Source organism: Micromys minutus (assembly GCF_963924665.1).
Source record: "Micromys minutus genome assembly, chromosome: X".
Taxonomy (NCBI): domain Eukaryota; kingdom Metazoa; phylum Chordata; class Mammalia; order Rodentia; family Muridae; genus Micromys; species Micromys minutus.
The window spans coordinates 18,601,464-18,617,717 of NC_137970.1; the positions used below are offsets into that span (position 1 = coordinate 18,601,464).

General features: G+C 35.9%; 1 protein-coding gene across 2 annotated transcripts in view; it reads left to right on the top strand.

Moving 5' to 3' along the window:
• Window positions 1–16,254, top strand: part of WNK3 (WNK lysine deficient protein kinase 3) — a gene marked incomplete at both ends in the record, with an annotated part of 97,699 nt that overhangs the window by 33,086 nt on the left and 48,359 nt on the right. For both annotated transcript variants that reach the window (XM_080909811.1, XM_080909812.1), the window contains 2 exons: window positions 3,156–3,256; window positions 3,495–3,638. In XM_080909811.1, coding sequence (XP_080765937.1) covers window positions 3,156–3,256; window positions 3,495–3,638 — 245 coding nt within the window. The remainder of the gene's footprint in view (window positions 1–3,155; window positions 3,257–3,494; window positions 3,639–16,254) is intronic.

Consider the following 16,254-nt stretch of genomic DNA (forward strand, 5'->3'; position numbering starts at 1 on the left):
CCTCACTCAGGATGATAGTTTCTAGTTCCATCCATTTGCCTAGGAATTTTATAAAGTCATTGTTTTCTAATAGCTGGGTAGTACTCCATTGTATGAATGTACCATCCATTTCTCTGTTGAAGGACATCTGGGTTCTTTCCAGTTTCTGGCTATTGTAAATAAGGCTGCTATAAACATGGTGGAACATGTGTCCTTGTTAGATGTTGGTACTTCTTTGGGGTATATGTCCAGGAGTGGAATAACTGGGTTTTCAGGTAGTACTATGTTCAATTTTCTGAGGAACCACCAGACTGATTTTCAGAGTGGTCATACCAGCTTACAATCCCACCAACAATAGAGGACAATGGAGGGGTATTCTTTTTTTTCTCCACATCCTCACCAGCATCTGCTGTCATCTGAGTTTTTGATCTTAGCCATTCTGACTAGTGTGAGGTGAAATCTCGGGGTTGTTTTGATTTTCATTTCCCTGATGACTAGGGATGTAGAGAATTTCTTTAGGTGCTTCCCAGCCATTCGGTGTTCCTCAGTTGAGAAGTCTTTGTTTAGTTCTGTACCCCATTTTAAAAATAGGATTGTTTGATTTTTCTGGAGTTTAATTTCTTGAATTATTTGTATTATATTGGATATTAGCTCTATATCAGATGTAGGATTGATAAAGATCTTTTTCCAATCTGTTGGTTTTTGTTTTGTCTTCTTGACAGTGTCCTTAGCCGTACAGAAACTTTGCAATTTTATGAGGTTCCATTTGTCTATTCTTGATCTTAGATCTTAGAGCATAAGCCATTGGTGTTCTGTTCAGGAAAATTTTTCCAGTGTCTATGTGCTCTAAGCTCTTCACCACTTTCTCTTCTAATAGTTTCAGTGTACCTGGTTTTATGTGGAGGTCTTTGATTGACTTGCACTTAAGCTTTGTACAAGGACATGCTGACTGCCAGTTGAGCCAACACCATTTGTTGAAGAGACTGCCCATCCTGATGTTTCCCTACACTGGGGAAATAAGCCTTTACAGGACCAAGGGCTTCTCTTCCTGTTGATTCCAGACAAGTCCATCCTCTGCTACATATGCAGCTGCAGCCATGGGTCCCTCCATGTGTGCTCTTTGGTTGGTGCTTTAGTCCCTGAGAGTTCTCGGGCATCTGGTTGGTTGATATTGTTGTTCTTATGGGGTTGCAAGCCCCTTCAGTTCCTTCAGTTCTTTCTCTAACTCCTCCATTGGGGACCCTGTTCTCAGTCCAATGGTTAGCTGTGAGCATCTGACTCTCTATTTTTCAGGCTCTGGCAGAGCTTCTCAGGAGATAGCTATACCAGCCAGTACTTCTTGGCATCTTTAATAGTGTCTGGGTTTGATGACTGTATATGGGCTGGATCTTCAGGTGGGGCAGTCTCTGGATGGCCTTACCTTCAGTATCTGCTCTTCTCTTTGTTCTTGTATTTTTCTCCCATGAGCATTTTGTTCCTCCTTCTCAGAAGAACTGAAGCATCCACATTTTGGTCTTCTTTCTTCTTGAGCTTCATATGGTCTGTGAATTGTATCTTGGGTATGAAATAACTGGTGAATAGATTTAGTTGATTTTTCTTCCTCATTCTCTTTGTTCTTCTTGTTTGTTATGGAGACTATCTTGGTATGTAGTCCAGGGTACCCTCAAACTCATGATCTCCTTGCCTATGCCTTCCAAGTGTTGGGATTATGCCACTTAGCTGCAGCTTCTTCCCCCTTCCCTCTTTCCCTTTCCTTGCCTTCTCTTTCCCTTCCCATTCTCCTTTCCTACTGAGTTACCTCTTGTTCCCTTACCCCCACACAAACACTTGGAGTAGAGCCCAAGGCCTTGTACATTATAAGCAAGTAATCTGCCACAAAACTGTATCTTCAGTTCCTGGAATTATGTTTATATGATTTTATTGTTTTTTTTCCAAGATAGGGTCTCAGCTGTATGGTTTTAGGTATCCTGAAACTTTTTCATGCTGGCCTTGAATTTACAGACATCTTCCTGCCTCTGACTCTCAAGTTCTGCGATTAAAGTTGTGTGCCATTATGCCTGGGTTTTGGGATTATTTTAAGTTTACTTTAGAAAGAAAAATTTAAGTTTTCTTTATAAAGAAAAAATTTAAGACTTTGGGAGGTGAACAGAATAACATCTGCCTATAATCTCAGTACTCTGAAGGCTGAGGTAGGAGGATCAAGAGTTTGTTGTCAGGCTGGGGAGATGATTCAATAATTGCCTTGATCAGGACATGAATTCCATATCCAGAATACACCTTAAAAAAAACAGGTTTGATGGTTTACACTTGTAATCCCAGTGCTGGAGAAGGGAGACAGACAGGTTCCCTATGTTTCATGGCCAGCCTATTTGGTGAGCTTCAGGCCAGTGAGAAATCTTGCTTAAAAAAAAAAGTAACATGGAAATAGTCAAAGTTCTTTTGGTGTGTGGATTAAACATAATGATTTTTTAACTACCAAAAATTGCCACAAGGCTATCTTATTAATGATTTAAGGTCATGTTACATTTTGTTTTACATATACTTTATGATCTTTGTAAATAGTAAGATTTCAATGATTACTATCAAACCTTTAAAAAAATCAAGTACTGACAAAAATATATTCATATATATTCATGCTAAAATGCTTTTAATAATTTTTACACATATTTCTGTTTTTTAAAAAATAATAAAGTTGTAAGAAAAAAAAGCAGGTCGCACCTAAGCGCCAATATCCAGAGTTGTATACCTGTGTACACACACATGTGAGCATATTCTCTTTCTCTTTTCCTCTCACCTGCTCCTCTACCTCTTCCTCTCCCCTATAGTTTGAGTCTACTCTCACAAAACAAACAAAAGAAAGAAAATTTTTGGGATGGAAATATACTCAATAGTAGAATGTGAACTCATCATGCCTGAGGCTGTATTTGGTTTTAGCATTCTAAGAAAAAAAAAAACCTGTTGCTTACATCCCAATGTTAGCATTTTGTTAACCCATAAAGAGTTTTATTTGTTGGGTACCTGTTTGATTTTGAGACAGGTATATTAGTTCTTTTGAAAAATATGGCTCTGATTGTCATAGTAGAAAAAAATTAAAGAAACATTTTATTGTTATACCATTTGAATATTTTGCTTCATGGTTTCCCTTCTATCTTTTTTGCTCATTTCCATTGTTAAAGGTGACACATCATCTGAGCCAGCAGCTGGACCAGTTCTACATTCAGATGCTTCAATTCAGCCCACTGTAGCCTATTCTTCAAACCAGACAACTAACTCTCAGGTACTTTTTAATATCCTACAAGCTGTCATAAGTGTTCCAGGGCAAATACTTTCTTCTCACCAACTAGTAGGACATTGGTAGCAAATTTCAGGGGTGAGAGAAATACCACCATATTTTAATATATAATTATGTATGTTGTATATACTGTATATGTGCTGATATTCTATATATAAATATGTGTATGTATTTTATTATAAATTGGAGGATTTATCAGTTTCCTTCTATTTACCAGTTGCAAGAGCAGCCAAAGCTGACTCAGTCCCCAGTTTTGCCTGTGGTTCAAGGTCAGTCCTCTGCTATGCCTGTATATGCTGCTGGACTTGGAGTTGTTTCACAGTCCCAAATGTCTCCATTAACTATCCAGAAGGTCTCACAGATAAAGGTAACATGCATTCCTTGTTTGTTTGTTTGTTTGTTTGTTTTTCTAAGACAACATTTCTCAGTGTCTCTGCCTGACCTGAAATTTGCTGTAAACTAGGCTGACCTTGAATTTAGAGACTGACCTACATTGAGTACTGGGATTAAAGGTGTGAGCCACCACTGCCCAGCAAGTGAGACACAGTTTTTAAAGTATATTTAATTTTAGGTTTAAATTTTAATTCAATTTGTTTGAGTGTTTTGCTTGCATGTATGTCTATTTACTACATGCGTTCCTGGTACCTGTAGACTAGAAGAAGGTATCAGATTGTGAACTGCCATATGGGTGTTACGAATTGACCCAGACTGGCTTCTGGAAGAGCAGCCAGTGCTCTTAGCCACGTTTTTCTGACAAGTAACAATTCTCTTTTCTCAGTTAATCATAGATTAGGTACAGGCCACTGAAGTTCAAAGTTATTCATGCTTCTTCATATCAACTACATTTCTCTTGAGGATCTATAGAATATTGTGCAAGTAGACTTTAGAAATACTACAGCTTTAAATGGAGAAGAACAGAGAACCTAGTGCAACCAAAGGGTTATTTGGGACTTTTTTCTTGGTAAACTAGTTTTTTCTTTGTATTGAACTTTTCCAGATTGGTTAGGTGATGGAGAAATATCTGTTGCAGTTAATTAAAAATAGTATTTCATAGACTTTCCTAATTTTAACACATCCACCTAAATTCTTGAATTGTTTTTAGATTGATTTCTCTATTGGAGAAATCTTGACTTTGAAATGTGCAAAGTCAGTATTATTCATTTCTGACAATGAGTAAACAAACTTTGTGTGAATTCATGTATCCACACTATTCATATTGTGGGTGTCATGGACTCTGGACATAATCGGACTTTTGCCTGGCATTATCCATTTTTTGTTTACTCTCCACTCCATGCATGCACTTTCCTTCTCTGGGAGTAAGATGCTCTGAGCTTTTGGGTGTTCTTTAGTTAGCATGTAATACATTTGTTTCTTTTGAGAAATTGGCCTATAGTTGGCTTTAGTTTATCAATAGACTTTTAATGACTACTACCTTCTAAGAAAATAAAGAAGAAAAGATATTATTCTTACCCTCAAAGAGTTCATAATCTTGTAAAAGAATGCAGATGTACACTTGAAAAATGGCAGAAGCAGTTAAAATATGCTGGGAGTATGCTTGGTCTATAGATACAGTTGAGTGTTTCAGCAGTATTTATAAATGATATGCAAAACTACATATTTGCAATTGAGCTCACATTCATTTCTTTCTAAGCCTATCCTATATGCTGAACATATGCTTAACTTGAACCTAGGTTCAAATGTTTAAATATAGTATGTGTTTATATTGTATTTTTCAAAAGTTTTTGAAAGTTTTATTTGCATATTTAAAATGAATACTCAAGCTGAACATGGCAGCATGTGCAGGTCCAAAGTAATGGGTTTGTCTATCTGAAGTTTGTCTATCTGTCCTAAAGACCAGCTGTGTTAGTTCCTGGTGTGAGTATAAGGAAAATTCAAATTGTACATGCCTATACCATGCCCATATTATTGGGACTGTTTCAAAGAGATTCCAGAAATGCTATATGGTAAATTTTTTTCTAAGTAATCTAAAAGGTACTAGGTACGAACGTTAGGTATACATTCTACCAAACCCCTCACATAATGAGTAAATGTTAGTTGAATAAATGAAAGAGCTAGAACAGTCCTAACAATTATACTGTTTGCAGCTTCTCATATATACATAGATGCAGTTTCCAGTTTGCACAGATGCATAGTTTGCAGTTACACATAAATAATTTAATCCTGCTGAAGGTTTCTGAGTAGCTGCCCCATGTGATACAACACCAGAAACAAACTGCTTTCTTAGCACAACTAACCTACACAATCCAGGCTTCAACACAGCCTTTTTATTCACTGCCAACCTTGAACATCTATTTTATATTGTACAACCATTGGGTTCATTGCATATTCCATGCAAACTTCTTTTTTAAAAGATTTATTTATTTTTATTTATATGAGTACAATGTAGCTGTATTCAGAAGAGGGCATCAGATCTCATTACAGATGGTTGTGAGCCACCATGTGGTTGCTGGGAATTGAACTCAGGACCTCTAGAAGAGCAGCCAGTGCTCTTAACCATTGAGTCATCTCTCTACTTCCCTCATGCAAACTTCTTATCCAATCATATGTGAGCCTATGAGAATCATTCTCATTCAAACCATCACAGTATATATGTGTATATTCCTAAACATATAAATAGAACCTGCTCAGCCCATATAATGTTACATGTATGTATATGTTTTCAAGGCTGACCATTGGTATTGAGAATGCTTGTCTTGAGTGAGGACAATTTCACCCATTTCCTGCATTCTGTGGTTACCTGAGGTTCTTTGTCTAGGATTGAAGCCTCATGAATTTTTTCCCTGCCCACTTTGTCATGTATTTCTGTTGTTCTTGTTCTGCTTATTTTTACCAAGTCATGTTGGTGAGACTTTATGACATTACTAGGAGATAACAATCTCATAGGAAACTCTCTGACCCTCTTGCTAATACAGTCTTTCTGTACCTCTTCCACTATGACCCTTGAACCTAGGTATTCATTGTAATTGGGCTCTACAACTCTGTATTTTGATTGGTAGTTGGCTAGGCTTCAGTACCAATCATGATTTTACTCTGGTTGCATAGGCCTTAAGTCCAATTAGAGAGCTGTTGCTTATCACCAAATATGCATGTCACTATTGTACCCTTAAAAATATTATGCCTTGCTGGTTCTTGTAGCTCAAAGGTATTATCATAGCCAGGTAGAACTTCTGATTGCTTCCCTCCTTTGGAAACTTGCATGGTGCTTTCTAGTACCAAAATGACTAGTCATCAGGAAGGAGGCTTTTATATCAGTTCCATTTCAGGGGCCTCTGGACTCTGTGTCTGAAGTGAGAGGTATCTTCAGCAATAGAGACCTTCCTTCCACCTTTGGGGGCATCCAAGGGCAGCAGCAGTAGCTTATTATACTTTAGGAGTCTCTTGGACAACCCTTACCAACAACTCATAAGAGGGTTTTTCATGTAGGCTTGGTTTTTTATTATTAGATAATTTGTGTCTCTTGTAGGGGAGCATTGTCAGTCTGGATGAGAAAATTTCATTTAAACTATATATGTTCATATATACACAGACTTAAGGATATTATAGATATTTTAGGTAGATAGTTGATGGTATAATTCCTAATGACATTTTCCAGACTTCCTTACTCCACTTACCTTTCTCCATCCTTTCCATATTTATCTTCATCCTGTTCACTAATTAAAGGCCCCCACATTTTCCCCCATTTCTCCCTTCAGATCACTTGTATTCTATTAATCCCTTTTCTTACTGCTTCTAAGCCTGCCCCTCACTCACAGTGCTCTCTTTTTACTTTCCTGGTTTCTGGACTTACCTCAGGTTATATTCTTCCAACTAAGGATTTGGAGCTAGATCATATAGTAGATTGACTTTTAGCTTTTTGAGGATTCTCCACATTGACCTCCAGAGTATTTGAACAAGTGTGCAGTCCCACCAACAGTGAATGAGTGTATCCTTGTCCCCATATCCTCTCCAACATTTGTTGTTGGTTGTTTTATTGACCTTTGCCATTCTAACTGGAATTAAGATGAAACCTCAAAGTCGTTTTGTTTTTGCATTTTTCTAATTTCTAGGGTTCATAAGTATTTTGAAAAGATATTTATTAGCCATTTTTATTTCTTTTGAGAATTCTATGTTCAGAACCCAAACCCATCTTTGAATGTGTCAGTTTTGCTTCTTAGTGTGGTGTTGAGGACTGAACATGGGCCTCAAACATAGTAGATGAGTGCTCTTCTACTGAGCTATCTCCCCAACTCCCCAACTCTATTCTAAAAGCCTTACATGTATTTCCCTCATGTCAGTCCTAGGAGTCCTATTATTCTTGTTTTACAAGTAATGAACATAATAATCAGAGAGGCTAAGTAATGCTCCTTTTACCAGAAAAGATGGCCTGCACTTAAACCCAGATTACCTGGCTTCAGAGACCGTGAACACAATCATAACACTGTACAGCTTGTTTGTTAGATAATTATTATCCCTGGCCAGAATTAGAGTAATGTTAATAAGTTAACTTATGAAATTGGTTTAATTAAAGGAAAGAATAAAGAATTTTTTCTTTTCGTTTTTTTTTTTTTTTTTTTTTTTTGCTTGTCTGTTCTGCTTTAGAAGTCTCTAAAAATCTGAATTAATTATTGAGTTAATAGAAGGCTGTGTGGTCCATTGGTAAAAGATGTGTTGAGCTATGAATTATTTTCTATTGATGATATAGTACTATTTCAAAGAGCCATTACCCTCAGGTATTGTATGTTTTATTAAACTCCCTTTTTATTAAGGACATAAGTAATAATGAATTCCAGCATGTACACCCTGATTCTAAACAAGAACAGGCAAAGCTGTATCTTTGTAGTAGTAGTTTCTTTACACAGAACACAGTGTTCTAGGAATGAGTTATTTGAAATAAATGGATTTATAAGGCATTTTGATCAGAATATCTCTCTGGGCAGATTTAATGTGTTTTGTATTTCCCTTCCATAAGTAAGATATTCCCTGGCCACTTATTTGAAAATCTTCAGTGATCAAAATAGGTGAAAAAATTGTATTACTAACCTTATATTTACCACTTAAATTGTATCATTTATTTTTGTTATGTATTCTCTATTACAAACCTACTTTGATAATCTAGTTAAGCTTGAAGGCTATAATTTTCCTACTTGATACAGAATATTACTTCATTGTTTTATTGCCATCTTACTTCCTGATGCATTTCAAATTTGAAGTAATTTAACTGTAACATAAGTATCCTTAAGTAGGAATCAGTAATTTTTGTTTAAATTTACATAGAGTAAAAGGCACACATCATAATTCAGTAAATTTTGACAAATGCTAAGCAACCAAAATCTATATGCAACCAAAGCTATTGTCTGGATGGATATATCTCACATGTTGATAAACTTCCTGTAAAAACCTAGACAGTGGTTTAGGGTTTGTATGCTATAAAATCCTGTTGCAACTATCTAGTTGTATTATTTTATACATGAAAGGAATCATAGATAAATTGTAAGCATACTAGCATCACTGTGTTCCAATAAAGCTTAGTTTGCATAATATATGGTTCACTAGATTTGTCCTATAGGTCACAGCTTGCCTATGAATATAAAATCCATATTCTGCATTGATTGCTTCAGAAAGTTCTCTCATACTTCTTCTTAGTAAGTCTTCTACACTCTACATCAATGTCAACCACCAGTGATTTTTTTTCTTAACCATAGGTGAGTGTAGTCTGTTTTAGTCTGTATTGAATAATACAATATATACTTGGTAAGGCTTCCCTTATTGAACATATTTTTGAGATTGAGCCATTTTGTGTATAGAAGTAGCTCACTATTTTACTGTATAATAATTCTTGTTATGAATATACTAAATGTGTTATCCATTGACCTTTTTTAGTACTTGAATCTTTTCTGAAGTTTTTGGATAGTATGAATAAAACTGCTTTGAACATTATTTATAAAATGTTTTTTGAGCATATTTTTATTTGCCATGGATAATAACTAGGAATATGTTTTATTGGAGCACAGAGTAAGTGATTATGTTATTTTGTTATTGTACTTTTAAAGAAATCTGTCAGGCATTATAGAACATGCTTTCAAAATAGCACTTTGGAGACAGGAGCAGGTAGATAGATCTCTGTGAGTTTGAGGCCAGCATGGTCCACATAGCAAGTTCCAGGCTAGGCAGGACTGCATAGTTAAACCCTGTTTGGGTGGAGGAGGAGAAATAAAGGAGGGAGGGAGAAAGAAAAGAAGAGGGAGGAAAAAGAAGGGAAAGAAATTAACACTATTCCAAGTTGCTTGTACTATTTTGAACTCTCATAGCAATGTATTGAGAGTTCCTCACTGTAACTAACATGTGGTATCTTCAAAAACAAATTTTGAGACAGGGTCTTGAATTTGTTACATAGCTTTGACTAGCCTTGAATTTGTGATTCTCCTGCCTCTACTTCCCAAGTTTTGGGATTACAAGCATGTGCCACAATGTCTTGCTTGGTGTTTTTAGATTTAGTGACTCTGGTGGACATTAGATATTAGCAGAGTCTCATTGTGGTTTTTAATATTTATTTTAAATTGTGTACATACGTGTGCATGTGCAAGTGTGTACAGATAACCTTGGAAGCCAGAGGCATCAAATTGCCTGAAGCTGGAGTCATAAGTGGTCATATGCTACCTTATGTACATGCTGGTAACTGAAGTTCAATGACAGCAGTGTAAGCTCTTAACAGCTGAGCAATCTCTCCAACCGCTCATTGTGGTTTTGTGTTCCTGATGTCTGAATATCTTTTCATGTATTTGTTGTTCTATATATCTTTGTTAAGTGTTTGCTTCATTTGCCCTTTTCTTCTTGTCTTTTGTTATTGACATGTAGGAGTTCTTTATACATTCATCATACTATTCTGTGTCAGACACACACACACACACACACACACACACACACACACACACACACACACACACACACACACACACTATACTTACATTTCAAATGTTTTTTCCCCTTTCCCAGTTTCCCCTCTTGAATCCCCCTATCTCATCACCCCTCTCCCTGCCTAATATATATTTTATACATATATTCTCCGATCTCTGGTTTGCCCATTCATTTTATAATGTTCTCTGTTATGAGAAAAAGTGTTTAATTTGAGGAATCTAATTGTGGAAAACTACTTATTGTAGTTATTGCTTTGTGTGACCCAAGAAACCTTTGTACCAAGTTCCAAAGATGCTTTGCAGTGCTTTATAATTTTTCCCCAGGGGAGGGGATATCTTATGTTGATGTCTGTATATTTTCAATTAGTTTTTATGAATGATGTGTAGAGGGTGAATGCTCTTTTTTATATCTCATAATTTCAGCACAATTTGTTGAAAACACATTGCCAATTCGACATGGTTTAACAAATCTTTCTGATGATGGCCCTCTTTGTAGGTATGGAAAGCTGTATCCATGTGGTTTTGGTTTATCTTTTGCTTATCTTTAAACACTGCTGGTGGTGCACATATTTTCATATAATTTTAGGGATTATTTATATCTTGTCTTCTTCAGGCAAATAATGACTGAAATATTTTGCCTCTCTTTTAATTTTTTCATTTTTATGGTTTAATGTTAAGTTGACTGAATATAGGGACCTCACTGAAGGAGCTAGAGAAAGGACTGAAGGAGCTGAAAGGGTCTGCAACCCCTTAGGAAGAACAAAATTATCAACTAACCAAACCCACCACAGCTCCCAGGGACTAAAACACCAACCAATGAGTTCTTATGAAGAAACCCATGGCCCCAGGTGCATATGCAGCAGAGGATAGCATTGTCTGGTGGGAGGAGCGAAAGCTGGTTTTCCCAGTGTAGGGGAACTCCAAGGTGCTGAGGTGGGAGAAGGAGGTTGGGAGAGGGAACACCTTCATGGAGGCAACGGGAGGGGGAGGGGGAATGGGATTGTGGGAAAGGGATAACATCTAAAATGTAAATACAGAGAATATCCATTTTTTTAAAAGAGGAAAACATTTCAACATTTTCTTTTCATTGGGTAATTTTTTCAAGACAGGGAGGGTTTCTCTGTATCCTTGGCTGTCCTGAAACTCACTCTGTAGACTAGCCTGATCTTGAATCCATAGAGATCCTCTAATCCAGTATTGGGATTAGAGGCATGTGCCATTACTGCCCAATTTATATATTCTTAATCCTAGACTTTTGTCATATATTTTTATTGATAATTTTTCTAGTCTTGTCTTTTTTGATGATGTCGTTTATGGCATAATTCAATTTATTTTCTTTTAATTACTTTTTTGCATTTTAAGACATACCTAAAAAGCTATTTATTACCTAATTCAAATTTTTTAATATTTCTCTTTAAATTTCTTTTAGAAATTTTGAATTTTAATTCTTAATTATAGGTCTTTGATTAATTTTGTATATTTTTGGGGGTGGTGAATTCCATTTCATTCTCTTCATGTGCGTATCCAGTTTTCCAAGGACCATTTATTTATTCAGACTACTTTTGGTAGTATCTTACTGGGCCCAGCCTTGCAGCTTCATAAGCGTGGCTTTGCTTTCTGAATTATTCAGAAAAGTGTAACTTCGCCATCTCTTCTATCTCATTTCTAAGCATATGTTTTCTAACTCTTTGGGCTTCCTCGCCCTTTCTTTAAAGCTTCCCTTCATGCCTTGCGGCTGCTTGTCTACCATGTGTCTGGCTTCCATGTCAACTGAAACTGCATAGCTTTTCTTCCCTCCCCTATTCTCCTATAGGCAGCTGTTGAGATTTACAGCTTACACAACCTGGTTGTTTTTCTTTTTTAAACTCTAAAATTAAATTCCTCTTGACTTTAAGAAAGACTATTCTTTATCCATTAAGTAAACTTGGCACCCATATTGAAAATCAATTGATCATAAACTTCAATTATTTTCATTTTTTTCAAAATGAATTTATTTTTATTTGTCTGGAACTTTTATTTTTGTGTGTGAATTGTAGGATCAACTTGTCATATTTTACAAAATATACATTTGGCATTTTGATAGGAATTACATCTATAAATGTTACATATTGCTTTAATCTCTTAATAATATCAAACCTTGTAGTTTACACATATGGATTTCATGTTCATAAAATTGAAGCAAAGTCCAGCTATGTTGTCACATGCCTTTATTTCCAACATTTAGGAGGCTGAAACAGGAGGGTTATTGAATTTGAGACTAGCCTACACCACGTAGTGAAATCCAAGAAGTGAGCAATACTTTAATAAATATTTCTTTAAAGATGACATAAAAATGAACAAATTGTACATGAAAACCATACTAAGTACCAGAAATGAACAAATTGTACATGAAAACCATACTAAGTACCAGAAGTCATGAGGAAAATGCAAATAAAATGAACTGTAGTTTAATACCTATTGGATAGTTATTAAGTTATAAGCAATAACAAGTATTGGTAATGGTATGGAGAAAAGAAAACTCTTGTATGCTTGATAGGAATATAATATAGCCATTGTGGGAAATAGCATGGTGATTCCTCAAAAAAAATAATAGTGCTACTATGTAATCTAATTATCTCAATTCTAAACATATAACTAAAGACATATGAGTAATACATTTACATTTGTTATAACAGTATTTATAATAACTTTATAAATAACATTTATAATAAACTTGAATAACTGTCAGTAAATGAATGGATAAGGAAAATGTATATCTGATGTGTAAGTTTGCACAGTGAAATTTAACCATTCAAAAGGAATCCTGTCATTTGTGGCAACATGACTGATCATGGAAAGAAATATTAGTAAAATAAACTGGGCTAGAGAGATGTCTCAGAGGTTAAGAGCACTTGCTGCTCTTACAGAGGACCTATGTTTGGTTTCCACCACCCATATGGAAGCTTGTAGTCATTTATAACCAGTTCCAGGGGTTCTGATGTTCTCTTTTGGCCGCTATGGGTGCCAGGCATATATGAAGCACGCAGACATATATGTAGGCACAGCATGTATGAATAAAGGAAAAAAGTCTTTCTTTATTTTTATTTTTTATACATGTAGGCATTTTAAAAATGTATGTCTGAGTACTGCATGCATGCCTGGTGTTCAGTAAGGCCAGAAGAGGGCATTATATCCCCCAGACCTGGATTTATGAACATTTGTGAGCTGTCATGAGAGTGTAGGGAATTGAACTGAGGTTCTCTGAAAGAGTTATTAGTGCTCCTAACCACTGAACAATTGTTCCAGCCCCATAAATAAATAAGAAAAAAAAAACAGATGCAAACAAATACTGCATTATCCCATTTACATGTAGAATCTAAAAATGTCAGAGGAATCTCAAATGGCTGAGAAACACTTAAAAGAAATGTTCAATGTCCTTAGCCATCAGGGAGATACAAATGAAAACTTCTTTGAGATTCCATCTTACACCTATCAGAATGGCTATGATCAACAACACAGGTGACAGTTCATGCTGGAGAGGAGGTGGTACAAGAACAGTCCTCTAGTGCATTAAAATGTGCAGCATGTTTTACATGCAGAATGCATATATAATTTCATGAGTCAACTGTACTTCAATAAGTGTAGGAAAAATTGGTGTTTATGAATTTCAACAGTATTTTATAATTTTTATAAGTCCTAGCATACAGATTGTAAATTTTCTTAACATTTTAAATAAATTGTTAGAATGGATCGTGGTGGCAGTGCCATGTTGAGAATTCCCTCCAACTTATGTATATGTTGTATGTCTTTACCAAAATTTGGGGAATTTTCAGCTGTTGATATATTAGATTTTTTTTTTGTTTTACATTCTTTCCTATCTCCAGTGATTTTACTGGATGATTTACAAATTTACTTATTCATTCAGTCACATTCCTTTTTTAAAAATTGTTAGGAATCAAATTTGCCTTATGCATGTATGGGAGACATATTCTCTCTCACTGAGCTACATTCTGAGGCAGTATACATTTTCATCTCTTTGATTATAAGCTATCCTTTAATGGCTGAGTCACCTCTCCAGTCTGTAATTTGCATTTTAAAAGAGTGTCATGTAATACAGGCTGGCCTTGAACTGCCTATATGTTAGAGGATCATCTTGAACTTCTGATCTGCTATTTCTTAAGTGCTAAGATTATACAGGCATGCCCTACCATGCAGCTTCTATCACTTAAGCACTAAGAGCATAAGGCATGAATTACCATGTCCCTTTTATGTGTTTCTGGGGTCAAACCCACAACATTTAGGCAAGTACTCTACCAGCTGAGCTACATTCTTACCTCCTGTACCTGTTTTGATATCTTTTGAAACTGTACTCTCCCTCCATTTGGATGCCTTATTCACATTTTCTAGTTCCTTTTCATTTAAATTAAGTAAAATTTTGGGCTGGAGAGATGGTTCATTAATTAAGAGCACTGACTGCTCTTCCAGAGGTCCTGAGTTCAATTCCCAGCACCTACATGGTGGTTCACAACCAACTGTAATGGGATCTACTGCCCTCTTCTGGTGTGCAGGTGCACATGCAGCAGAGCACTCATAACTAAAATAAGTAAATATAATAAACAAACATAAATTCTTGCAGTACCATCTCACTGTTGTATACTCACCTATATAGTACAGAATGACATTTAGTCCTCCTATGTCAGCCGCCCAAGTGCTGGGATTATAAATTTGAGCCACCACATCTGTCTAATATTATTTAGTTTGATCTATTGCTGTTTCAACTTTGAGTTTCTATTGGTGCTACCTAAGAAGTAAAAGCTAATTCTATATGCTGCCAAATATTGTTAGGTGGAAGGAAGAGGATGCTGATGCCTTTGGTACTTTATCTCTGCTACAGCTATACAAATATTGAAAAACTTAACTGTCTGATGCCTATTGAGTTATGTTATAATCTTCCAGTGGATGTAGACATTTTTGTTTTAGTAGATAGTTTACTTCTCTGAACTCCAAACTGTTTTCCCCATTGGCATATCTATGGAGGATTGTCTTAATTAGATTAACTGATGTGAAAAGACTCAGTCCACTGTGGGAAGTAGCATTCTGTAGGCAACAGGAAATATATAAGAATGGAGAGATTAAATTGAGCAGAAATAAGTAAGCACGTACACATTCATTTCTCTCTGCTCCTGATTATGATGTGACTAGCTGCTTTAAATTCCTGCCACCTTGGTGGACTGCAACCTGGGATTTCAAGTTGAAATAAACTCATTTCTCCAATACAATACTTTTGCATTTTTATCATAACAACAGAAATGAAGCTAGGGTAACCACTACATTTAAATTTTCTTCTAAAATGAGAACAAAGTCCTAATCACCAATAAATACTAAAGAATGAAACCTACAGTCCATAAATGGTAAAGAATGAAAACTCAAATAAAATCTACTGAAATTAAAGCTTTGAGTATATATAAAATAGGAAAAATTACTGGGAATATAGGAAGGCTACTGATTTGTTTGAGTTAATTTTATATCCATCCACTTTGCTGAACTTGTTTATCAGCTGTAGAAGTTCTCTGGTGGAATTTGTGGGGTTGCTTAAGTACACTAACATGTCATCTGCAAATAGTGATGTTTTTACTTCTTCCTTTCCGATTTGTATCCCTTTGATTTCCTTTTGCTGTCTAATTGCTCCAGCCAGGACTTCCAGTACTATGTTGAATAGGTAGGGGGAGAGTGGGCAGCCTTGTCGAGTCCCTGATTTTAGTGGGATTGCTTCAAGTTTCCCACCATTTAGTTTGATGTTGGCTACTGGTTTGCTGTATATTGCTTTTATTATGTTTAGATATGGGCCTTGGACTCCTGTTCTTTCCAAGACTTTTAACATGAAGGGGTGTTGACTTTTGTCAAATGCTTTCTCAGCATCTAGTGAGATGACCATGTGGTTTTTTTCTTTGAGTTTGTTTATATGGTGGATTACATTGATGGATTTCCATATGTTAAACCATGCCTGCATGCCAGGGATGAAGCCTACTTGGTCATGGTGAGTGATCGTTTTGATGTGTTCTTGGATTCAGTTTGCAAGGATTTTGTTGA